Here is a 24,542-nt window from a genome sequence, read left to right on the forward strand (position 1 = left end):
AAAGGACTTAGAGGAGAGGGGGAGTTTGAGAGACAGCATTCCAGGCAGAGGGAACAACATGCAAAAATGCACCCTGCTAGAAGATAGCAAGATGTGTTTGAGAAACAGAAAGGCCATAGCAGCTAAAAAGAAGAGCAAGGGGAGCATGTTGTAAGAGAAAGAATGTGGTCATTAGACTAACCTACCAGAGGAGATAAGGGTAGCCTAGATTAACAAGACGGGTGAACGCCGGGCGTGGTGGCTCACGCCTGTAATCCCAGCACTTTGGGAGGCCGAAGCAGGTGGATCATGAGGTCAGGAGATCGAGACCATCCTGGCTAACATGGTGAAACCCCATCTCTACTAAAAATACAAAAAAATTAGCCAGGCATGGTGGCGGGCACCTGTAGTCCCAGCTACTCGGGAGGCTGAGGCAGGAGAATGGCGTGAACCCAGGAGGTGGAGCTTGTAGTGAGCCGAGATTGTGCCACTGCACTCCAGCCTGGGCGACAGAGTAAGACTCCATCTCCAGACAAAAAAAAAAAAAAAAAGACGGGTGAGTTGTTGAGATGGAGAAAAACAAATGGATTCCACAGATATTTAAGGGACTCAAATTATAGACTACATGTGTGAGTAAGGGAAAAGAAAATTTTTATGGATAACTTTTAAGTTTCCAGCTTCTGTAATAAAAATAGGCCAGCCGGGCACGATGGCTTACGCCTGTAATCCCAGCACTTTGGGAGGCTGAGGTGGGTGGATCACGAGGTCAGGAGTTCAAGAACAGCCTGGCCAACATGGTGAAACCCCGTCTCTACTAAAAATACAAAAATCAACCGGGCATGGCGGCATGTGCCTGTAATCTCAGCTACTCGGGAGGCTGAGGCAGGAGAATCGCTTGAACCTGGGAGGCAGAGGTTGCAGTGAGCCAAGATCACACCCACTGCACTCCAGCCTGGGTGACAGAGCAAGACTCCGTCTCGGAAAAATAAAAAAAAAATAAAAATAAAAATAAAAATAAAATAAAATAAAATAAAAATAGGCCATAAATTATTTGTGAGATATTTTGAGTCTGAGGTAGTTTTTTGGTCATCTCAGTGAGGATATCAACTAAGCAAATGGGTCTCATGGTTCGATGCTCAAAAGAGTAGTCTGAAACGGAGATGCAAATTTGTGTGATAATTAGGTACAGGTTGTAGTTGAAGGCATTTTTTTTTTTTTGAGACAGAGTCTCGCTCTGTCTCCCAGGCTGGAGTGCAGTGGTGCGATCTCGGCTCACTGCAAGCTCCGCCTCCCGGGTTCACGCCATTCTCCTGCCTCAGGTTCACTGCGAGCTCTGCCTCCCGGGTTCACACCATTCTCCTGCCTCAGCCTCCCGAGTAGCTGGGACTACAGGTGCCCGCCGCCATGCCCGGTTGATTTTTTGTATGTTTTTAGTAGAGACGGGGTTTCACCATGTTAGCCAGGATGGTCTCGATCTCCTGATCTCATGATCCACCTGCCTCAGCCTCCCAAAGTGCTGGGATTACAGGCGTGAGCCACCATGCCCAGCCGAAGGCATGATCTTGAGATCACTAAAGAAGATAACATAGTAAAAAGAGAAGACAACCTAGATCTGAATCTTGAGGAACTCCCAGTATTGGCAGAACAAGAAGATGAGTCAGCAAAGGACAAAAAATCCAGAAAGCTAGAAGGAAGACTAAGATAGTGTTGTATCACAAGTGCCAAGGGAAGAAAGAGAGTGTTTCAAGAAGGAGCAAGTGGTCAACAAAGTGAAATGTGTCTAAGAGATGAGGTAAAATCAGGACCAGAAATGTCCTCTGGAGTTAGTGATATTAAGGTTAAAAAAAAAATTAGTGTATAAAGGCAAAAATTGTTGTGGTGATTTAAGGTACCAGGAAGAAAATGTAGGACTGACCAAGAATTTGGTATGCTTTCAATGGAAGAGATTTCAGCACGTTTAAAAAGATCATATCTACTTCCAAGAGAGACGGAATAGTGGCAAGCCAGTTCTACAGACGACACTCAGAAAAGCCAGATAAAATATAAAAATTTAAAGGCAGCAGCAGAGAATGCTAAGAAAACAAGAACTAGAGGAGGTAAAATTCCAGAGAGGGAGAAAAAAAAAAAAAATCTCAGAGGTGAGCTATCTTCTGGCAGTTGCTTTTACCCTGGGTACATTTGTTGAATCTAGGTGTGGGTAGGAAGCTAAGTCTCAGCTCTGCACCACTGCCATGGAAAAGAAAAGCAACAGTTTTTGCTCTGTTTAGAGATAAATTAATTCTAAATATGAATGATTTTTTTAATCATTCAAAAAAAACACTTGAAATAGTATCTTCATGACCCTGGCAATCTTTTTCATTTTTTTTTTTCGAGACGGATACCAAGTTTGGTAAGGATATGAACTATCTAGCACTCTTATACACTGCTGGTGAAAGGATAAATTGGTATACTAAAATCCACTCCTAGATATACTCCCCAAAAATATGGTTATACATGTTCAAAGGACACACAGAACAGTGTTCACTGAAGCATTATTATTATTATTATTGTTATTTTTGAGACAGAGTCTTCCTCTGTTGCCCAGGCTGGAGTGCAGTGGCACAATCTTGGCTCACTGCAACCTCCATCTCCCGGGTTCAAGCAATTCTCCTGCCTCAGCCTCCCAAGTAGCTGGGATTACAGGCGCCCGCCACCACACCTGGTTCATTTTTTGTATTTTTAGCAGAGACTGGGTTTCACCATGTTGGCCAGGCTGGTATCAAACTCCTCAACTCAGGTGATCCACTTGCCTTGGCCTCCCAAAGTGCTAGGATTACAGGTGTGAGTCACTGCACCCAGCCTGAAGCATTATTTTCAACAGTCAAAAACTGGAAACAATCCAAATATGTGTATTAACAGAATGGATAAATAGATGGAAATTGTGTTATATTCATATGATGGAAAAACTATAACAAACCACAACTTTATGTTGCATGAAAGAAGTCAGACACAAAAAAAGTATATACTATATGATTCTATTTATATAAAGTTTAAATATAGGCAAAACTAACCTATGGTATTAGAAGCCAGCATAGTGGTTACCACTGGTAGGAGGTTGTAGTGACTGGGGCTGTGGTAAGGTTCTGCTGCTGAACTGGGTGCTGGTTACGCTGTGACACTTTATGAAATATCACTGAGCTGAACATGTAAGATTTCTATATATACAATTTAATAAAAAGTTTACATTAAAAAAACAATAATATCAGTTTAGTGGAGAGGAAGCAATTAAATATACTAAAGACAGGATAGGTATAGTACCTGATCAGAACAGGGCAAATGTGACACTGTCCTTCTACACTCTCAGGGCAACCAAATGCCAATGGGACCTTGCTTTGACCATCACTAAGAGGATGCCATTTTACCCAGCCTCCCAGGAGGGATGGTGAAGGGTCTTTAGAAGAATCTGACTGCTGCTCTTTTCTGCTGGCTTAGTTCCTAGGCAAATGACTCCACTGCTTAGGAACTAAGCCAGCAGAAAAGAGTACCAGTCAGATTGTCCAGGTGGTATAATCAAGGAACCACATGTAAATGAAAGAAACTCGAGGTCCCAATAAAATATTTGAGGCTAGAGAGAAGTGTAACATAATTGAGACCAGAAAAGGGAAAATTTTGAGTAAGTATTGCCTTTCCCAAGCATGCTGTACCATTCCTAAGCCAAAACACTGGATTCTCCCTTTAATGGAGGGAAATCAGAAACATGAATACTTACTCAAGGAAGTTCTCCTAAAAAGCATCCTTATCATCCATACAAGAGCCAAAGAAAGACAAGGACTGAAGATCAAACAACTTCTCTCCATAAGTTAATTACTGAGTATTGTATCAGTGAAAGGCATTACCTTAGGTGTGTATATAGAGAGGAAAGATTTCAGAGCAGAATCAGATCCACTCCACAACAAAGTATCAAGTAAGGTAGTAACTGATCAGTGGCCTGATAAACTAAGAGGAATCCAGAAAAAGACAAGTTCACTCTCCAGGTGAAATGTCAGAATAAAAAATAAGTAGTATTTAAACTGGGTATTAAAGGATGGAGAGAATTTTAAAGGCAAGGTGGGGGACAAGAAGAAGAGGATGCAGATACTCCAGGCAAAGGCAAATAATGTGTACAACACCAGAGACTGAAAACCACAGACAAGAAATGAGCACTCAGAGTGTCAGCTACATGCCAGGCACTGTGCTAGATTCTGCTTCTTATATAATTAATTCATGATGCTTAGAAAGGTTAGGTATGTGTCCAAGCCAGTTGACTGGTATGGCCAGGATTAAATTCAAATTCAGCTCTCTTCAACAATTCCAGAACCAGCAATCATTCCAGTATGAGTGGCAAGTGAACAGTGCAAGATAAAGCTGAAAACATTAAACTAAGATCAGGTCCATGAAAACCCTTTATGCAGTAAATAATAGGAACCAATGAAGGTTTTTTTGATAGCAGAGTCACAAAAAGTCTTACTTGGAACCCATTCGAGAAAGCCTTAAGGCAGGGCACAGTGGCTCATGCCTGTAATCCCAGCACTTTGGGAGGCCAAGGCAGGCAGATCACTTGAGGTCAGGAGTTCGAGACCAGCCTGGCCAACATGGCGAAACCCCATCTGTACTAAAAATATAAAAATTAGCCAGGCTTGGTAGTGCACACCTGTAATCCCAGCTACTTTCAAGGCTGAGGCACGAGAATCACTTGAACCCGGGAGGTGGAGGCTGCAGTGAGCTGAGATCGCGCCACTGCACTCCAGCCTGGGCAACAGAGCAAGACTCCGTCTCAAAAAAAAAAAAAAAAGGAAGGTTAGAACTCAGTTGAGAAGTGTGGATCAAGAGCAGGGCATATTATCTTGAGAAAAATGTGAAGAAGAACAATGAAGGTGAAGTGAAAAGACAGACTGAATGAAGGTACTTAGAAGCAACTGTGATGTCAAATACAGAAGTAGTAAAGACAAGGGTTTGTAGAGAGGGCAAACTACTGAAGAGATGGTCCAACAAAACACTTCCTAAGAGCAGAGACTATATCTATTTTATTCATCAATATATCCACATCTTGGACAGTGTTCCATACATAATAGGTGATCAATAAACTCTTGAAGAAAGGGAGAGAGGCCAAAGGGACAGACAGAAGTTGCAGAGGGTTCAAGGATTGAATCAAGATTTTAATCACATATAATAACAATAGGTGATGATTGAAGCAACCGAGATGAATGGGAATTTTAATAAAATGTAAAGGCAGAATGAGAAGGCAGACAATAGGAACCTGTAGAATACCAAGGATTCCTGGTAATGACAAAAATAAATAAGGAGAGATAGAAGAAAACATCCAGCAGTCAGGAGGACAACTGAGAAAAGTCATTGGCAATCCTGTGCAGAGGAGATTTAGGAGAAAGGTAGACAGAAGGCAAGATGGCTGAAAGAGGCTAAGGAATAAGTGGCTGGTGAGGTATAGGGCATAGAGAACATAGAGAACTCATTCAAAATGTTTTTTTTTGTTTTGTTTTGAGACAAGGTCTCACTATGTTACCCAAGCTGGGTAACTGCAGCCCCAACCTCTTGGGCTCAAGAAGTCCTCTAGCCTCAAACTCCCAAGTAGCTGGGACCACAGGTGCACAAGATGACTGGGTAACTTTATTTTTTTGTAGAGATGAGGTCTTGCTTTGTTGCCCAGACTGGCCTCGAATTCCTGGGCACAAGTGATCCTTCTGCCTTGGCATTCCAAAGTGCTGGGATTACAGGTGTGAATCACCGTACCAGGCCTCAGAAGGTTTAATGAAGGAAATAGGAAGACAAAAGCTAAAAGAGATGGCAAGATTGTGGTAATGTGCATTAGGATGGGGAATCTGAATATATTTGAGGGTTGAAAGGTATAAAGTCCCAAAGGTAGCAGGATGGGTTGGGAATAAGAGCACAGAGGAGTCAGTTGAGCAAGGTAAGAAAAACTCTTATTCCTTTGAAGCAGGAGAGATGGAGATGGAAAATGGCATAAAAGAAAAGTGCTGTGACAGAAATTTATATAATCAATCTTATTCTAAAAAATGAGAGGAAAAGAGGAGAGATAGCAAGCCTCTCAAAAAGTCCAAGTAATTACCAGGCAACACGATACTAACAGGACCACCTATTCTGCTTGGTTGTGCTGCACGATGTTCAGATAAACAATGCACTCCTGAGGATAGAAACGCACTCCTAAGGATAGGAATCTAGACCAACCCGTCTCTGTACCTGGCCCAGCTTAGCCTGGCATGAGGACCAGCACACAAAGGACCCCAGTAAATGTTGCTGGGAAGGAGTGTGTGCAGGTAATTAGGATCTGGGATAACTCAATGGCTCAGGCATGCTATTTCTCCTACAGGAGGAGCACTGACATTAAGTAACAGCTCTGGTCAAAGCCAAGAATCTAGACTGAGTCCTTCCCAGGAGACCCCAGGGAACTACGCTGAGAAGAGTCCTATCACCATTATCACTGTCCCAAGAGAACTGTACCATACACCGGCGTCTTCCCTGGCAGGATGACAATAATGAGCTGCAGCCCTGAGTAGGTGTTCTTGAGATGCCGGAACATAGGCTCCACGCTGTCTGCCCCCTGTGCATATTTGCAGAAACAAGGTTGACCCTGGATAGGCATCCCCGCATCCTTGGAAATCTTCCGCAGCTGGTCTGTGAAGTTCCTGTACACACGCATGGTCACAAAGGAGGCAGTGAGTCTCACTTGAATTCTTCTGACAAAAATCCATCCATCTTAGGTGCTTAGCACTATAAGAGGCACTGAGAGATTGGTTTTTTGTTTTTTGTTTTTTTTTCTTGAGACAGGGTGCTCTGTCATCCAGGATGGAGTACAATGGCACAATCTGGGCTCACTCAAGCCTCGAGCTGCTAGGCTAAAACAATCATCCCATCTCAGCCTCCTGAGTAGATAGGACTAGAGGAATGCCACCATGCCTGGCTAATTTTTTTTCTTTTTGGTAGAGATGGGATCTCACTGTGTTGCCCAGGCTGGCCTCAAGTTCCTGGACTCAAGTGATCCTCCCACCTCAGCCTCCCAAAGTGCTGGGATTACAGGCGTGAGCCACCACACCCAGCTAACACTGAGATTCTAACATGAATGATACACAATAATAGCTTATGTAAAAAATACGTTTATAGTTGAGTAAGGTAGGACAGTACTTGCTAAGTGTTCAATGGTACAAGCAAGGAGATGAGGAAGCCCAGAAAAGGGACCTATGGGAATTCTCAGGGTTCCCACCTTGCCCCACTCAAGCAGCTGATTCCTGCGCTTCATTACATGTCCAAAGAAATAGAAAGATGCCCACGTGTAAGGCCTTTCTGCTCAAAGCAAATGAGGTTCCAACAGTGATGGGAGCACAGGAGATGCTCAGTAAAAATGAGTTCCCTCCTTCCCAACTGGTTCTTTAAAACCTAAGAGCCAATTATTAAGCTTCCTTTGGCTTTAGGGCTTTACCCTGGAAAGGAAGACAAAGTTTCAAGAGAGGACACACACTCAGTAGAGTAAAAAAATCAAGCTACATAAAGATACTCAAAAACTGAAATAAGCAGCAGGAAATTTAATTTGTGATAATCTTCCATTTAAATTTAAAAACAATGTACAAGAAGAGAATGGAAGCAGCTGTTTAGGAGATGTTATTATATAGCATACAAAAAGCAATGTGATAGTTTTGTGAGAAAGTGTTTTTTCACATATTTAGTAAAAACACACAAGAAACAGTCTGATACTATTATGCAAAATTTAAAATCATTTATATATAGGTATATAAATTGAGCAGGATGGTTACAATAATTCATAACAGTGGCTTCAACAGAAGGGAGGAATGGGGCCGGCGCAGTGGCTCACACCTGTAATCTCAGCACTTTGGGAGGCCAGGGTGGGTGGATCACTTGAGGCCAGGACTTCGAGACCAACCTGGCCAACCTGATGAAACCCTGTCTCTACTAAAAATACAAAAAAACCTAGCCGGGCATGGTGGCGAGTGCCTGTAATCCCAGCTACTCAGGAGGCTGAGGCAGGAGAATCACGTGAAAAAGGAGGCAGAGGCTGCAGTGAGCCAAGATTGCGCCACTGCACTCCAGCCTGGGCGAGAGCGAGGCTGTCAAAAAAAGAAGAGAGGAATGGGACTAGGGTGGAGGACATGAAGGAACATCAAATTTATCTGTAATATTTACATTTAAAAAAGGATAAAGTAAATATGACAAAAATGGATACATGTTATTCTCTACATTTATTATCTTAAAAAAAACTTTTCAAAATGAATGTTAGAATAAAAAAACACGACCTAACCACTGTTTCATGTAAATAACAGCGAGGGCTTTGACCATTAATAGTATGTTTTCCATTTTTCTGCCCTGTATACAACTGCAATGTAGCTATTAAAAAGCCAGTATGTTACCAGATTTCATGAATAGTGGGTCTCAACTTCAAGGAAAGACGTATTTCCAATCTTCTCTCTACTACCAGACTACACTTGGAATATTGTGTCCAATGCTGGGGGCCACAAAGTATTGTGAGATGTTTAAGATGAGGAAGGTCCTAAAATCCCATCTTAAAGGTGATATAGCTAAAGTAATAGGGCCTCTTTAGCCAGAAAAAAATTGAGGGTTGCATCTAGAACTCTCTCATCCATCATCCCCGAACTACTAGTTTGTCAAACCCCATAGCACCTTCATGTTTTCCCCCACTTAATCAGTGGAAAGGATACCCTTTCTCAGTGCTCTGGATCCCATCACCTCATACATACTTAGGGACTTTGCTCTATTTATTTTCCAGTTTCTCTGAGTTATATCTTCAATCTCTGCTTACTATGTACATTCTCCCTGGACAATCTCAGCCACTGCCATAGATGACTTGGAAATCTTTACCTTTAGCCCAGTCAGAACCACAGATTTAACTGGCTACTACTGACCCAGATGCACAAGCCACATTCTTACCCCTTACAACTAGGTGTCACTGATAAACTCTTCCAAGTTTGAGTTTCTGGGTTTATTGGTGCCCATACCCCAAATGGCCAAAACAATAGATTATCCCAAAAGAAATGGACAAGGGAAGGACATGGGAGAAAGACAAGAGCACATAGAGAATAGAACTACAATGAAGTGACTATGGCACAAAGGCAAAAAGTTGGGATCCTTTCCAATGTTGCCAAGCAGCTTGGCTTAAATGGGGGCTAAAGAACTCAGAAAAAGGCCAGGCCCGTTGGTGGCTCACGCCTGTAATCCTGGCACTTTGGGAGGCCGAGGCGGGCAGATCACAAGGTCAGGAGATCGAGACCATCCTGGTTAACACAGTGAAACCCCATCTCTACTAAAAATACAAAAAATTGGCTGGGCATGGTGGCAGGTGCCTGTGGTCCCAGCTGCTCGGGAGGCTGAGGCAGGAGACTGGTGTGAACCTGGGAGCCGGAGCTTGCAGTGAGCCGAGATGGCGCCACTGCACCTGGACGACAGAGCAAAAGAACTCAGGAAAGGAGACAAGAACCCATTTGCAAGAACTACAATTATGATGGTGTTTGTGTATCTGTGAGGGGCAAGGGAAGAAGAGCAAGGGCAGGTCCCATAGTCCCCAGATCCATCAGGAGCTGTTAGAACCTTTTTTTTTTTTTTTTTTTGAGACGGAGTCTCGCTCTGTCACTGGGTTGGAGTGCAGTGGCACAACCTTAGCTCACTGCAACCTCCACCTCCCGGGTTCAAGCGATTCTCCTGCCTCAGCCTCCTGAGTAGCTGGGACTACAGGCACGTGCCACCACGCCCGGCTAATTTTTGTATTTTTTAGTAGAGACGGAGTTTCACCATATTGGCCAGCCTGGTCTCAAACTACTGACCTTGTGATCCGCCTGCCCAGCCTCCCAAAGTGCTGGGTTTACAGGCAGGAGCCACCGTGCCTGGCCTAGAACTTATAGGATCTATACTGCCCAGCAAACTCCTGGGCTCAAGTGATCCTCCTGCCTCAGCCTCCTGAGTAGCCAGGACTACAGGCACACACCACTGCACCCCAGCTAAGAACGAATTCTCATGATGACTCCAAGGTCAGCTGAATTTGTCATGGCATACTTCCCCACTACCCTTGTCTAGCCAAAATGGTCGGCTCCATCAACTCTTCCTCATCCCTAGAGTGCGCTGACCCCACTCCAGATCCAGAGAATATGAGAAGAAACCACTTCAAAAGATGGCAGTAACCAACTAACTGTATGTTGTATGTATGAAACAACTAACTGTGAGTTTTGTGGCATTTTAAACCTATCTCAATAAAACTTTTAAAAAAAAGGCCAGGCACAGTGGCTCATGCCTATAATCCCAGCACTTTGGGAGACCGAAGCAGGCGCATCACGAGGTCAGGAGATCGAGATCATCCTGGCTAACACGCTGAAACCCGATCTCTACTAAAAATACAAAAAATTAGCCGGGCGTGGTGGTGGGTGCCTGTGGTCCCAGCTACTTGGGAGGCTGAGGCAGGAGAATGGCGTGAAACCCGGGAGGTGGAGCTTGCAGTGAGCCAAGATCGTGCCACTGCACTCCAGCCTGGGCGACAGAGCAAGACTCCGTCTAAAAAAAAAAAAAAAAAAGACTCCAGGTGAGGGGTTGTTGACTTCCCAAGCCATTACTGCCTAGTTTCTTTAAACCATTTGGCTATGACACTTTCTGCATTGGTGCCATCTACTCCCAGCTACGGTGGCACAGAGGCCCTGACAACCAGCTAAACAAGCTGCTCTATTTTGTTTCCAATTAGGAACACAAGGTTTGAAGCTCAGATCTGATTTGCTTCCAACTCTGACACTTTCCTGATGATGTGCAAACTTTGGACAAGTTACTTAACCTCTTTTGAGCCTCAGTCTACTGAAAATGGACATATCACCACCTACTCACTGTAAAGATGAAATGAGAGAATATAAATTAGGTACTTACGTATAATTTTGGTGTAAACATTACAGTCATCACTATTTATTACCAATGATAATAATTATAATAATAAAATAATTCAGGCCTCTCTTAGGAGATTCATGCCCTAAAATCATCATCTTTGACACAGATACGGCTCCTTATTAACTTCCCCTGACCACAGATGGATAGAAAAGGAATTGGCAGAGGTTTGAGCCAGAAAGCACAATGCAGGCAGAGTCAAGACAGAACACATTACTGATCAATATCAGCCCCTGTGGACTATGGGAAGGCAGGCAGCTCCAGGGTCCTTCCCACCCTTCCACCCCTACACCAAACCCTCCTTACTTGAGCACCTCTTCTCGACACTGTTTTTGGGGTGCGAAGCAGGCGATGGCCCAGACTTTGATCTCAATCCCATTGTAGAACTGTTTCCCCCGCATGTCCCAGACACCCTGATTGGGTGTGGCAATGGCCCGGTTCTGGGGATAGGTAGAGGGGGCGCCCAGGTGAGCCTCAGTAGAGTCAGGTGGGTAGGGGAGCAAAAGCCCCTGGCTATACAACCCAACCACCCCCATATGCCCCGAGATGTTGTCTAGCCCTGACCCTGCTCACCCGGCCGCCGTACTGCAAGATGGGCGCCGGCAGCACTCGCCCTGTCACCTCCGTCATGTCATCCTTCACTTTGATCCCAAATTCCTGGATGTAGGGATCTAAGTTGTAGCTGGCATTCTTCATCTGCAGGACAAAAGAGAGCAATCTTAGGAGAGCAGGAGCTTGGCAATACTGCTCACCCTCTGGGTATCAAGGAGAGAACCCTAAGGAGAAGCTGGGGTTGGTACGGAATAGTCCTAAAAAGAGAGAGGAAGTGGAAGATGAGGGAAGTGAGGGAATAACACAGCAAAGTAATACAGGAGAGAAAAAGAGACAGAAAGCAAAGTAGCTATACGGTCAAGAAGCAAAAGCAGCCTTATACAGTCCTAAGCAACAAATCTAGACTTGGGTTCTCCTGAAGGAAGGTCCTGCTGGGGTGTTAAAACATTTATGCTACCAACGGCCCCAGTGACTGAGCAAATAAGTAGGCCCACTGACCAGGCGACTGATCTCCTCCTGTCTGTCTGGAGCGGATCTAGCTGTGGCCTTTATCATGGTCGAAGTCTGGTTGTCGGTCAGCTTTTTAATACAGCGCTGCCCAGCCACAATGTTACAGACCTGAGGAAACAAGGACAGGTAGCTCTGGCTTGAGTACAGTCCACCCTGTACCCAGAGCCCCACAATAAGGAAAGATACCTTGGCTGTCAGCCATGGGGAAAGATACTGCAAAATCCTTTGTGCATACATGTATTCTCCTCTTGAGTATCACTTGATAGGTAAATTAGAAAATATTCATGTGCAATGTAAAAGGCAATTCAGGCCGGGCACGGTGGCTCATGCCTGTAATCCCAGCACCTTAGGAGGCCAAGGCGGGCAGATCACTTGAGGTCAGGAGTTCAAGACCAACCTGGCCAACCCAGCCTCCACTAAAAATACAAAAATTAGCCAGGCATGGTGGCCTGCGCCTGTAATCCCAGCTACTTAGGAGGCTGAGGAATGAGAATCGCTTGAACTGGGAGGCGGAGGTTGCAGTGAGCTCAGATCACGCCACTGCACCCCAGCCTGGGTGACAGAGTGAGACTCTGTCTCAAAAAAAAAAAAAAGGGCAATTCAACCGCTTGTGATCCAGAGCCAGATCTGGGCTCAGGTCTCATATTTTATCTATTTTTTTTTTTTCTGAGATAGAGTCTCGCTCTGTCACCCAGGCTGGAGTGCAGTGGCGCAATCTTGGCTCAGAGACATCTGCCTCCCGGGTTCAAGCAATTCTCCTACCTTAGTCTCCCAAGTAACTGGGATTACAGGCACCCACCACCACACCTGGCTAATTTTTGTATTTATTTATTTATTTATTTATTTATTTATTTTTGAGAGGGAGTTTTGCTCTTCTTGCCCAGGCTGGAGTACAATGGCACGAGCTCGGCTTATTGCAACCTTCACCTCCCAGGTTCAAGCAATTCTGCCTCAGCATTCCAAGTACCTGGGATTACAGGCATGTGCTACCATGCCCGGCTAATTTTGTATTTTTAGTAGAGATGGGGTTTTGCCATGTTGGCCAGGCTGGTCTTGAACTCCTGACCTCAGGTGATCCACCCACCTCGGCCTCCCAAAATGCTGGGATTACAGGAGTGAGCCACCACACCTGACCTTCATATTTTAAATGAGGATAATAGTAACAATCTAAGAGTTGTCTCAAGATTAAATAAAGCACTTAAAGGACTGAGTATAGTTCTGGAACACAGTAAACAATAAATTGTAGCACAGATTATTATTTACCAAAGGACCATATATAGAGCTCTTCTGAATACTGAAAAACTCAATATACACAAATTAGATTTCTAAGGCAGCTGTCCAATGGTGGCAGGTAGGCAGTTGCTCCATCCTGCAACCCATCAGGACTAGGGTTGGTTCTAAACTCCTGAGCCCCCAGCCTACATCTATCACTGTCTCTGTTGGCTGACAGTGTCCTCTGCTGGTGTGAGAAACATCCTGCCATTTACTTCATCTGTTCTGGGCCCAACGGAAAACAATAGAGATCATAAAAAGCTGTCTAGTGACATACAAGACTTCCACTCCCCAATATACTATATTCAGTATGCTGTGAACAGGAAGGCTTCTAGAATTGAGAGAGCCAGTAGGTCTGGAAATACTTCTGTTTGAAGTCCAGCTTTGCCATTTCTAGGTGATGTTACCTTAAACAGGACTCTTAACCACTCTGAGAATCTTCTTCTTTAATCTCAAACATGAGAAAAAAAAAATACACTAGCTGTCTCATGAGGTTGTTGTAAGGATTTAGATGAGATGAAATGTGGAACTTGCTCCCATAGGGCCAACATTCTTTACATACTAGTTCTCATCCTAATTCCCAGAGTTCATGGTAAACAATGGGAAGGAAAACCAGCCCAGGGTCACCTGCCTTCAAACTCCATATTCCAGAGAATAAACAAAATAGTCAATTCACTTAATGAAAATCCAAAATTATTGAAATTTGTGAGATTGCTCTCTTAAAGGTGTCTTAAAGTTGTAGCATTCTCTACAGGTGGTTACAGATACAGAATTAACACTAGCAAAAGACTAAATCAGGGATGTGGTGAAATTAGAATACTTGTACAACGCCAGTGGGAATATAAAATAGTATGGCAATTTCTCAAAAAATTAACCACAGAATTACCATATAAACCAGCAATTCTGTTTCTGGGTATGTACTCAAAAAAAATGAAAACAGGAACTTCAACAAATATTTGTACATCTCTGTTCACAGCAGCGTTATTCACAATAACCAAAAGGAAAAAGCAACCCAAGTATCCATGGATAGATGAATGAATAAACAAAACATGATATATACATACAACGGACTATTATTCAGCCTTAAAAAAGGGAATCCTAACACGCTACAACATGGATGAACCTTGAAGACATTGTGTTAAGTGAAATATGCCAGTCAAAAAAGGACAAATACTATGATTCTACTTATTTGAGGTACCTACAGTGGTCAAATTCATAGAGACAGAAAGTAGAATGGTGGTTGCTAGGGGTTAAAAGGAGGGAGTTGTCATTTAATGGGTATAGAGTTTCAGTGTGGAATGATGAAAAAGTTCTGGAGATTGTTCATGGTGATGGTTGTACAACTGTGTGAATGTATTTAATGCCACAGAACTATATACTTAAAAATGGTTAAAATGGTAAATTTTATATTAGTATATTTTACCACAATTTGAAAAAGACGGAAGAAGGAATGAACTGTGATTTGACATGAATAAATCATTTTGTGGACGCTCACTGACCTACATAACTATTCAAGGAAGACACAGAGGTGGACTGGAGGCACTACTTCTAGTTTCTAGTTGAATCTTCACAACTAGAAACTAGAACAACAATAATCCATATTGTTCTTCTACTTAAAATTTTCCAATGGATTCATATTATAATTAGAATAAAATCCTACCTGGCCAGAAATTACAACTCTCATTCTTTGCTGATGGGATTGTAAAATATCATAGCTACTTTGGGAAACAATCAGGCAGCTCATCACGATGTTAAACATCGGCCGGGAGCGGTGGCTCACGCCTGTAATCCCAGCACTTTGGGAGGCCGAGGCGGGCGGATCAGGTCAGGAGATCGAGACCATCCTGGCTAACACCATGAAACCCCATCTCTACTAAAAATACAAAAAATTAGCCAGGCGTGGTGGTGGGAGCCTGCAGTCCCAGCTACTCGGGAGGCTGAAGCAGGAGAATGGCGTGAACCCAGGAGGCAGAGCTTGCAGTGAGCCGAGATCGCGCCATTGCACTCCAGCCTAGGTGACAGAGCGAGACTCCATCCCAAAAAAAAGATGTTAAACATTGTTATACATTATATCACTCTTAGGTGTATATTCCAGAGAAACAAAAACTTATGTTCACACAAAAATGTGTACATCAATGTTCACAGCAGCATTATTCATGATACCCAAAAAGTAGAAACAATCCAAATGTCCATTAACTGATAAATGAATTCACAAAATATGACATATCCATCTGATGGAACGAGGATAAACCTTGAAAACATTATGCTAAATGACAGAAGCCAGTCATAAAAGGCCACATATTGTATTATTTCACATATATGATATGTCCAAAATAGGTATATCCAGAGACTGAAATTAGATTAGTGGTTACTACAGGCTCTTGGGGAGAGAACGGATGGTGAGTAACTGCTAATGAATATAGGCTTTCTTTTAGGAGTGATATGTTCTGGAATCAGATAGCGGTGATGGCTGTTGTACAATTCTGTGAATATACTAAAACTACCTAATCATTTTTAAATGGTGAATTTTATGCTATGTGAATTATATCTTGATAAAGCTGTTTTTTATTTTATTTTTTTGAGACAGGGTCTCCCTCTGTTGCTCAGGCTGGAATCCAGTGGCACAATCACAGCTCACTGGGTTCAAGCAATGCTTCCACCTCAGCCTCCCAAGTAGCTGGGACCACACCACACCTGCAGTCAAGCGATCCTCCTGCCTTGATCTCCCAAAGTGCTGGGATTACAGGTATAAGCCATCACAGCCAACCTGGATAAAGCTTTTCCAAAAAACAATAATAAAATGCCACGTGGTTTCAACAGGCTATATTATTTGACCCTCTACAGAATCATCTCCTACTACTTTTCCCCTCACATAATACATTCTAGCCACCATAGCCTTCTGTCTATCCCTCAAAAAGATCCAAATTCTCTTCTGCTTTAGAACTTTGTACTTCCTCCTGCCTGGAAAGCTCTTCTCTCAGGTTGTTACAAGGTTGATTCTATGTCATAATTTGGGATTTAGCTCAAATGTCTCCTAAAAGAGGACTTCCCCAACAACTAAAATAGCTCTCTACCCTCTTCCTCCCTTACTTCTATCCCCTTAACCTATTTTATTATTCTTATAGCACTTATCACCATCTGAAACTACCTTATGTGTTTATCAACTTATTGTCTATCTCCCCCTTCTAGAATGTAAGCTCCATAACAGCTGGGACCTTGTCTGTCTTGTTAATCTTCATGTTCCTAGCACCTAAGAGTATATGACACATAGTAGGAGCTCAATAAATATATGTTAAATAAGCAACAACAGAAATCAAGGTCTAAGTCATAACATAAATTATACCCTTTGGAAACTACTGTTTAAATAGAAATAATGTTAATTTGCTAACAAATCTCTGCTTACAGTAAATATCAGCTAATATCTACTTAGCTAAGATTGTCCCTAAAGACCTCTGTTTATACCTCAGTGAACATGTTGCCTTCACGTGCATCAGTAGCTATTAACCAAGTCAGAGTTCTTGGTTTTGGGGATCTCTTCTCCCTTCAGCCTAACTCCCTCAGATTAGTTCTGAAATCCTAGAAGCTCACCAGAAGACTAGAGCTTTGGTCTGGGCTATCTGACTTCTGCTGTTGGATAAAAGTAAGAGGGTAGGCCAGGTGTGGCAGCTCATGCCCGCAATCCAGCACTTTGGGAGGCCGAGGCAGGCAGATCACTTGAGGCCAGGAGTTTGAGACCAGTGTGGCCAACATGGTGAAACTCCATCTCTACTAAAAACACAAAAAAAGCTTATCTGGGCACGGTGGCGCACACCTGTAATCCTAGCTACTGGAGGCTGAGGCATGAGAATTGCTTGAACCTGGGAGGTTGAGGAGGTTACAGTGAGCCGAGATGGTGCCACTGCACTCCAGCGAGACTCTGTCTCAAAAAAACAAAAAAGAAAAAGAGGGTAGTCTAGTATAGTGCTTCTCCAACGTTAATGTACATCCCCTTTGGATCTTGTTAAAGGACAGATTCTGGCTGGGCGTGGTGGCTCACACCTGTAATCCCAGCACTTTGGGAGGCCAAGGTGGGCGGATCACCTGAGGTCAGGAGTTCAAGACCAGCCTGACCAACATGGAGAAACCCCATCTCTACTAAAAATACAAAATTAGCTGGGTGTGGTGGCGCATGCCTGTAATTCCAACTACTCAGGAGGCTGAGGCAGGAGAATCACTTGAACCCGGGAGGTGGAGGTTGCAGTGAGCCAACATCATGCCATTGCACTCCAGCCTGGGCAACAAGAACAAAACTCCGTCTCAAAAAAAAAAAAAAAAAAAAAGATTCTGATCCAGTCGGTATGGGTGGAACCTGAAATCTAAATTTTAAGCAAGCTCTAAGGTAATGCCTATCCTGTTGGTACACAAGACCACACTTTTTGAGTAGCACTGGACGAGACAATGAAGCAGTAGGCAGTAGTTTCTCATTCAATATTTTGGCTAGTATATACCAAACAAAATATAGCCTAGTGATTCTGTATTTGTATTCTATAACTTAGCGTTAGTTACTATTCCTTCTCCAGTTGCAGAATTCCAAAGGTCTACTGACTTATAAAAGTATGACAATCTTGGGGCTAAAACTTTTTCAAAAGGAACACATTAATCCTTGGAGAAACATGATTTACATTATAGGTAATATTTATCACCAGTTTGTGTAGAATAAGGTACACTTATATCTTCAGGTCACTTAGGATCCCAGCTCTAAACAACAGGGGAAGAGAAATTAAGAGAACATGAGTGTGGGTATCTAAAATCTCTGTCCTGTACGAACTAATTACTTATTAAACAGTAAATTCAGCTTGTCTCTGCCTGGCAGCCCTGAAAGAACATGAGAGTAGGATGGGGGTAAGGAAACAACTTGGCAGGTAAGAATGAGGCCTCTATTTCACAGGAGAACTACCTCATACCTTCTCAGAATGTCAATTTTCCAAAATGCAAAATGAAAGAACAGACATCTGATGATCAGCATGCAGGTATATACAATGCCTATTCCCCAGCCATTACTTGGCAATCTCACCTCTAGGGGAAGGTAGGTATGCTTTTGTTCCTGGCCAACTTGTAGGCAGGGCAGATGGGGATACTTGAGCTGAAGGTTATATTTCTGCTTGAAATACTGTGCCACTGTGCACTCCACAGTCTGTCCACTCTCCAGCTGTAAGGGGAATCTGTTCGGAAGAAGGGAAGGAAGGCGGTGTCATAACCCAGCATTCAGTCCCACTTCTCTAGACCCACAACCATGGAAGCCTCAGACTTTTTCCTTTTTTATTTGGCCCCAATATGATGTGCAGGAAGGAAGTCCCAGACTTTGCTTCATCCTATCCAACTTCTTTGAGCATTGCCACTCATGGGAAAACGGGACATACAGGGCTCCAAGAGAGAAGCCAAAGGTTTGAAAAGCAAGTTCCACAAAAGTGAGGACACTAACTGACTCATTTATTTCCAATGTTGAGCATAAAGCCTGACACAGAGTAGACACTCATAACAATTAGTATAGCCTAAGGTCAAGAATGGGAATGGAATCAATGACAGCTTCCCCAAGGAGCCTAGCTTTTTTTTTTCAAGAGAAAGAATTTGAGAGAGATTTTAACATTTGCCTAACCCTAACAGGAATCAGAGAACACACTTGCTCTCAAGTAAAGAACCAAAGAGGCAAGGAGATCAAGAAGGTAAAAATGGTAGGGATAATATCAACAGATCAGAGAAGGTTGAGAAAGGATGCCAAATTCCCACAGCTTATCTTCAAAAACAGGGCCAGTCCCCAAGGCTCATTCTCAAGGCCAGTGGGGGAGGAAGGGAGGGAAAGATAGTGAGTTTTAAATCTCAGCCCTTCTCCACCAACAAAGTATGACTCAGCACCCCTGCCAACTTACGTCTGATGGCTAGCAGGGCGACGGGTAACATTACACACGCGGTACTTCCTCTTCATCTGTCCACAGTGGGTGACTTCCACCTTCAGGCCTGAGATACACACACTGCTTGTCAGGGCTAAAATAGGTTGCTCACATGCCCAGGCTTGGTCTCTCCCGAGCATACCCCAAGGGGATTTCCTCTTAGGGCTAAAGTGGCGCTGTTTCCCATCCCCTCCTGTTGGGTCCTCACCCTTGATCTCCTTGGTGAAGCGAACGCGCTGAGAGTCCGTGAGGGGCTTGGGCTGCTCATCTATGTTCCTGATGTCCAGCACCTCACACATGAACTCAATCACTGGCTGTGCCTTATAGAAGGCAGTGGCTGAGACTGTGGGGACAGGGTAAAGATAGCTCAGCTCAGGTTCTGTCTTCCACAATACATGGAGGCACAGCAATTTATACCCTCTTCCTTATAGGGCATTGGGATGGGGGAAGGGGGTGCCAGGGCTGTAGGAATTAGACTAGGAGTGTGGTTGCAGAGCTGGGAGGGATGAGGCTGGGAGTGTGGTCACTGGACTTGGGGTGCCCCTGGCTCCATAGCTCTCCCCACTCACCATCAATGTTGAGCATCATCTTCCACATGGCAGGGCGCACAGACTGGTGAAAGCCGAACCAGACCTCGCGCCCACCCCCCAGCGGGTGGTAGTAGCCCTCAGGCGGTGAGAAGAAGGAGCGGCCCACAGGGGTGTACCTGGCAGGGACAGGCAGAGAACTGGTCCCTCGGGCACAGGCCCCCACCCTGTGAGGCATCCTGGGCACGGAGGAGCCCTGGCCTGAAAGGCAGGACACCGGGGCTTTAATGCCAGCTCTGATGCTTTACTAGTTGTATGACTGACCTTGTGCAAGTTTCTACCTTCTCTCTGCCCTGCAGGGACAGATGGGATGAGGCCCAAAGATATCTAAGAAGTTCAGGGCCAGGGCTTTAAACCATCTAAATATAAATACACACTTGCCTGGCAAGTGGTAGGGCTTCAAATAATTTTTTTTTTAATGGCACACTGTGGGACCTTAACATGTGCTCCCCCTCCTCCCCTGACAGCAGTTCTGCCAACACTAGTAGCCCAGATACTAACTACACCCAATACCTCATGGATGCCAGGTGCCTCATGGCCACATCCAGGGCTTGCACAGACTCCAAGGGAACAGGGATCTGGCCGCTGACCAGGGCCTCATGCAGCATTCGCCAGCTCACAATGGCTAGCCACTTGATGGAGACCTTAAAGATTCGATCCTTCCCTTCCCCAGGGATTGTCACCTCAAAGTCGACCTTCAGGAGGGTGAAAGAAAGGGGTGAAGGATTGCCATTGCTCTGCAAGAATGACCCCGAACTCCATGGATTTGCTGAGAACATGTTCCTCAAGTTGATAGGGGCTCATAATGAAAATCCAGAGTAAGTTCAGCCCCTTAGGTTCTAGCCACCTTGGCTCAGTGCTTCTGTTCCTCTCAACTATCTCTCAGCCTAGCAGGAAGTCCTTTAGGTCTATTTTAAGTCTAATCTCAATCTGTTTAGGACACGGACAGGCACATGATAGACTAAATAAACATCAGCACCTACCCACCCCTCACCCTAAAACATACTTTCTCAGCACAAAAGATGAAAAGGATCTCTGGATCACCAGACTCCAAAGAGGCTTACATGAGCTTGGTTCTACCCCAGACCCCTGACACAGGCCTAGCCTGACTCCCAACCTTACCCGTTCGTTGCCAATGGGCAGTGCTGTGACAGTGTAAATGTTCTTCTTTCCATCATACACAGGCTTGCGATCACCAAAGATCTGAGGCTTGAAATGCTGGACCATGTATTCCACCACTTCCCTGTGGGGGATAGGAGTGGCCTGTGGAAGCTGAGAGACTACCACCACTTCAAGATTTTGGAAGTAATTCAAAGTCCAGGCAACGTCCCATCTATTATACTCACTCCTAACATCTACTCTACGACAGTGCTTCTCAAACTTTAACATTCCTATGAATCACCTGGAGATTTTATTAAAATGTAGCTTCTGATTCAGCAGGTCTAGAGTCAAGCCTGAAATTCTGCATTTCTAGCATGCTCCTAAGTGACACTGCTGGTCCTCAGATCACCAAGGCTGTGATGGACCTGAAAAAGTGGTGTGAGTGCTTTCTGAGAAGAGGGGGAGGCTAAAGGGAGAAAAGCCTGACTCCAGGGTCTATCAAGAATCAAGAATAGGGCTAAGTATGGTGGCTCACACCTGTAATCCCAGTACTTTGGGCAGCCAAGGCAGGAGGATCACTTGAGCCTAGGAGCTCAAGGCTAGACTAGGCAACAGAGTGAGACCGCATCTTCTACAAAAAAATAAAATGTTTTTAATTAGCTGGGTATGGTGGCATGTGCCTATAATCCCAGTTGCTTGGGAGGCTGAGGCAGAAGGATCACCTAAGGCTGGGAGTTTGGGGTTACAGTGAGCTATAATCACACCACTGCACTCCAGCCTGGGGGACACAGTGAGACCCTGTCTCAAAAAAAAAAAAAAAAAAAAAGAATGGCCAGGTGCAGTGGATCATGCCTATAACCCCAGCACTTTGGGAGGCCAAGGCGGGCAATTCGCTTGAGCTCCCAAGGTTGAGACCAGCCTGGGCAACATGGAGAAACTCCATCTCTACAAAAAAAACAAAAATTAGTCAGGCATGGTGGTGTGTGCCTATAGTCCCAGCTACTCAGGAGGCTGAAGTGGGAGGATCACTTGAGCCTGAGAGGCAGAGGTTGCAGTGAGCTGAGATCATGCCACTGCACTCCAGCCTAGGCAATAAAGCAAGACTCTGTCTCAAAAAAAATAAAAAAAAAATTAAAACGAAACAAAACAAAAAAATCAGGAACAGAATCTAGGCTGCTCCAATCTAATCCGAGATCTGATAAGCAAAAAAGGTAGAAGAGATGTGAACTGGAATAAGAATAAACTGTGGAAGAAAAATCTCATCTCTTCCATCTCTCTGAAGCACTTAGTCTCACCATCCTATTTTTTCTCCATTACCATCTCTTACTTCCTGACCTCTGAAACTTAGACCCCAGGGTGTCCATTATTCCTTCAAAATTCCAGTTTATCTAACCAACTGACCTTCACACTTTCTAAATCAAAGTTCCTGAATACTACTGGATAACTCAAAATGGTACATTAGAAGCAACTGTGATCATATGGTTTCAATCTCAATTAGGCTTCAGTGCTGCCTAGCAATCTTTTTCACGTCCCTGATTACTTCTATCCCTCGTACACTATGTAGACCATGTAGAACTTTCTCCACTAGCCTCTAACTCCAGAACCCATACTTGTCTCCTATCAGGAAGCAGCTCTAATATTGAAAAAGGCAGAGGATAGTAGGCAAGGCCACCCTCGAGTTTCCAGACATATACACAAACATATTTATATGTGTGTGCAACAATTTTTCTCCTTTCTTCTTACACTCAAAATGCCCCTTCCATGTATTATTTTTAAACATATGAAAATATATTCAACTTCACTTATTAGAAAAATACAATTTAAAATTAGACCAAGATCAGAATGCCAAAGATCAAAAAAATCTGAAATATTAGACTGGTGCAGGTATAGGAAGAGACACTCTGATGCCTTATTAATGGGAGTATAAGTTGATACAACTTACCTTTAAAAACAAGTTGCAATATCTGAAAACTCTGAAATGTATTAGGCCAACAGTTCCACTCCTAGCAATTTATCCTACAAATACACTCATATTTGAGTGCAAAAATGAGTCTATATATAATATTCAACAGTTTCATTTTTGTAGCAGAATTTAGACTCAAATGTTCCTCAATAGATTTATTACATAAGTTATATTACAGCCACTCAACCTATGCAAAAGAATGAGGCAGATCCATATGTGCTGGTATGTAATATCTTCAAAAATATATTGTTAAGTGGAAAAATGCAAAGTACAGAACAATGTATAAAGAACTCTAAGTTTTGGGTGTTTAAAAATGTTATATGTGCATATATGCCTGTATATACGTAGAAAAGTATCTGGAAGCATATTCAAGAATGGTAACAACTGGCCGGGCACGATGGGTCATGCCTGTAATCCCAGCACCTTGGAAGGCTGAGGCAGGCAGACTGCTTGAGGTCAGGAGTTTCAGACCAGCCTGGCCAACACAGTGAAACCCTGTCTCTACTAAAAATACAAAAATTAGCCAGGCGTGGTGGTGGGTGCCTGTAATCCCAGCTACTAGGGAGGCTGAGGCAGGAGAATCGCTTGAACCCAGGAGGCAGAGGTTGCAGTGAGCCAAGATCACGCCACTGCACTCTGGCCTGGATGACAGAGTGAAACTGTCTCAAAAAAAAAAAAGAATGGTAACAATTGGTCAGGCACGATGGCTCACGCTTGTAATCCCAATACTTTGGGAGACCTAGGTAGGCAGATCACTTAAGGTCAGGAGTTTGAGACCAGCCTGGTCAACATAGTGAAACCCTGTCTCTACTAAAAATACCAAAAAATTAGCTGGGTGTGGTGGGGGGGCACCTATAGTCCCAGCTACTCAGCAGGCTGAGGCAGGAGAATGGTTTGCTTGTCATCCCAGCTACATGGGAGGCAGAGGTACGAGAATTGCCTGAACCTAGGAGGCAGAGGGTGCAGTGATCTGAGATGGCGCCACTGCACTCCAGCCTGGGCGACAGAGGGAGACTCCGTCTCAAAAAACAAACAAACAAAAAAAGGTAACAATTAATGGTACTGGGGGACTAGAGACCAGGATAGTAAGGAGACATTTTTCACTATCATTCTTTTTGTAATATTTGAATTTTTTAATATTATACATATAATTTTCAAATAATAAAATTAATTAATTAAAGAAATACCACAGATGCCGGGCACGGTGGCTCACGCCTGTAATCCCAGCACTTTGGGAGGCCGAAGTGGGCAGGTCACCTGGGGTCAGGAGTTAGAGACCAGCCTGGCCAACATGGTGAAACTCCGTCTCTACTAAAAATACAAAAAAATTAGCCAGGCATGGTGGCAGATGCCTGTAATCCCAGCTACTCAGGAGGCCGAGCCAGGACAATTGCTTAAACCTGGGAGACAGAGGTTGCAATAAGCTGAGACCGCGCCATTGCACTCCAGCCTGGGCAACAAGAGCAAAACTCCCTCTCAAAAAAAAAAAAAAAAGGAAATATCACTTCCTCTAAATAAGGCTAATCCCTCCAACTGTGCATCCTACAATGTCCTTCTGCCTCATCAAGGACATCCCATTCATTTCTCCCCTCTGTCCCATACCTTTAACCTCTCCCTCTTTACTAGCTCCTTCTCCTTAATCTGTAAACATACCCATATCTCATTCTTTAAAACTCTTTATTCATTCAACTAATATTGAAATGTAGTAGGCAC

At 43.9% G+C, this 24,542-nt stretch overlaps 1 protein-coding gene across 5 annotated transcripts in view; it reads right to left on the reverse strand.

The window, feature by feature from the left end:
- Positions 1-24,542, reverse strand: part of AGO1 (argonaute RISC component 1) — a 46,313-nt gene that overhangs the window by 16,075 nt on the left and 5,696 nt on the right. For 2 of the 5 annotated variants that reach the window (XM_055254945.2, XM_063627903.1), the window contains exons 3-12: positions 20,888-21,008; positions 20,279-20,460; positions 19,748-19,884; positions 19,387-19,521; positions 19,158-19,245; positions 18,305-18,452; positions 11,968-12,087; positions 11,491-11,613; positions 11,224-11,357; positions 6,475-6,659 (exon numbers count right to left, since the gene is read on the reverse strand). In XM_055254945.2, coding sequence (XP_055110920.1) covers positions 6,475-6,659; positions 11,224-11,357; positions 11,491-11,613; positions 11,968-12,087; positions 18,305-18,452; positions 19,158-19,245; positions 19,387-19,521; positions 19,748-19,884; positions 20,279-20,460; positions 20,888-21,008 — 1,373 coding nt within the window. Of the gene's footprint in view, positions 1-6,474; positions 6,660-11,223; positions 11,358-11,481; positions 11,614-11,967; positions 12,088-18,304; positions 18,453-19,157; positions 19,246-19,386; positions 19,522-19,747; positions 19,885-20,278; positions 20,461-20,887; positions 21,009-24,542 lie in introns of all 5 variants that reach the window. The other 3 variants (XM_055254944.2, XM_055254942.2, XM_055254947.2) reach the window with 2 other exon arrangements.

Source organism: Symphalangus syndactylus, chromosome 12, assembly GCF_028878055.3.
Source record: "Symphalangus syndactylus isolate Jambi chromosome 12, NHGRI_mSymSyn1-v2.1_pri, whole genome shotgun sequence".
Classification (NCBI taxonomy): domain Eukaryota; kingdom Metazoa; phylum Chordata; class Mammalia; order Primates; family Hylobatidae; genus Symphalangus; species Symphalangus syndactylus.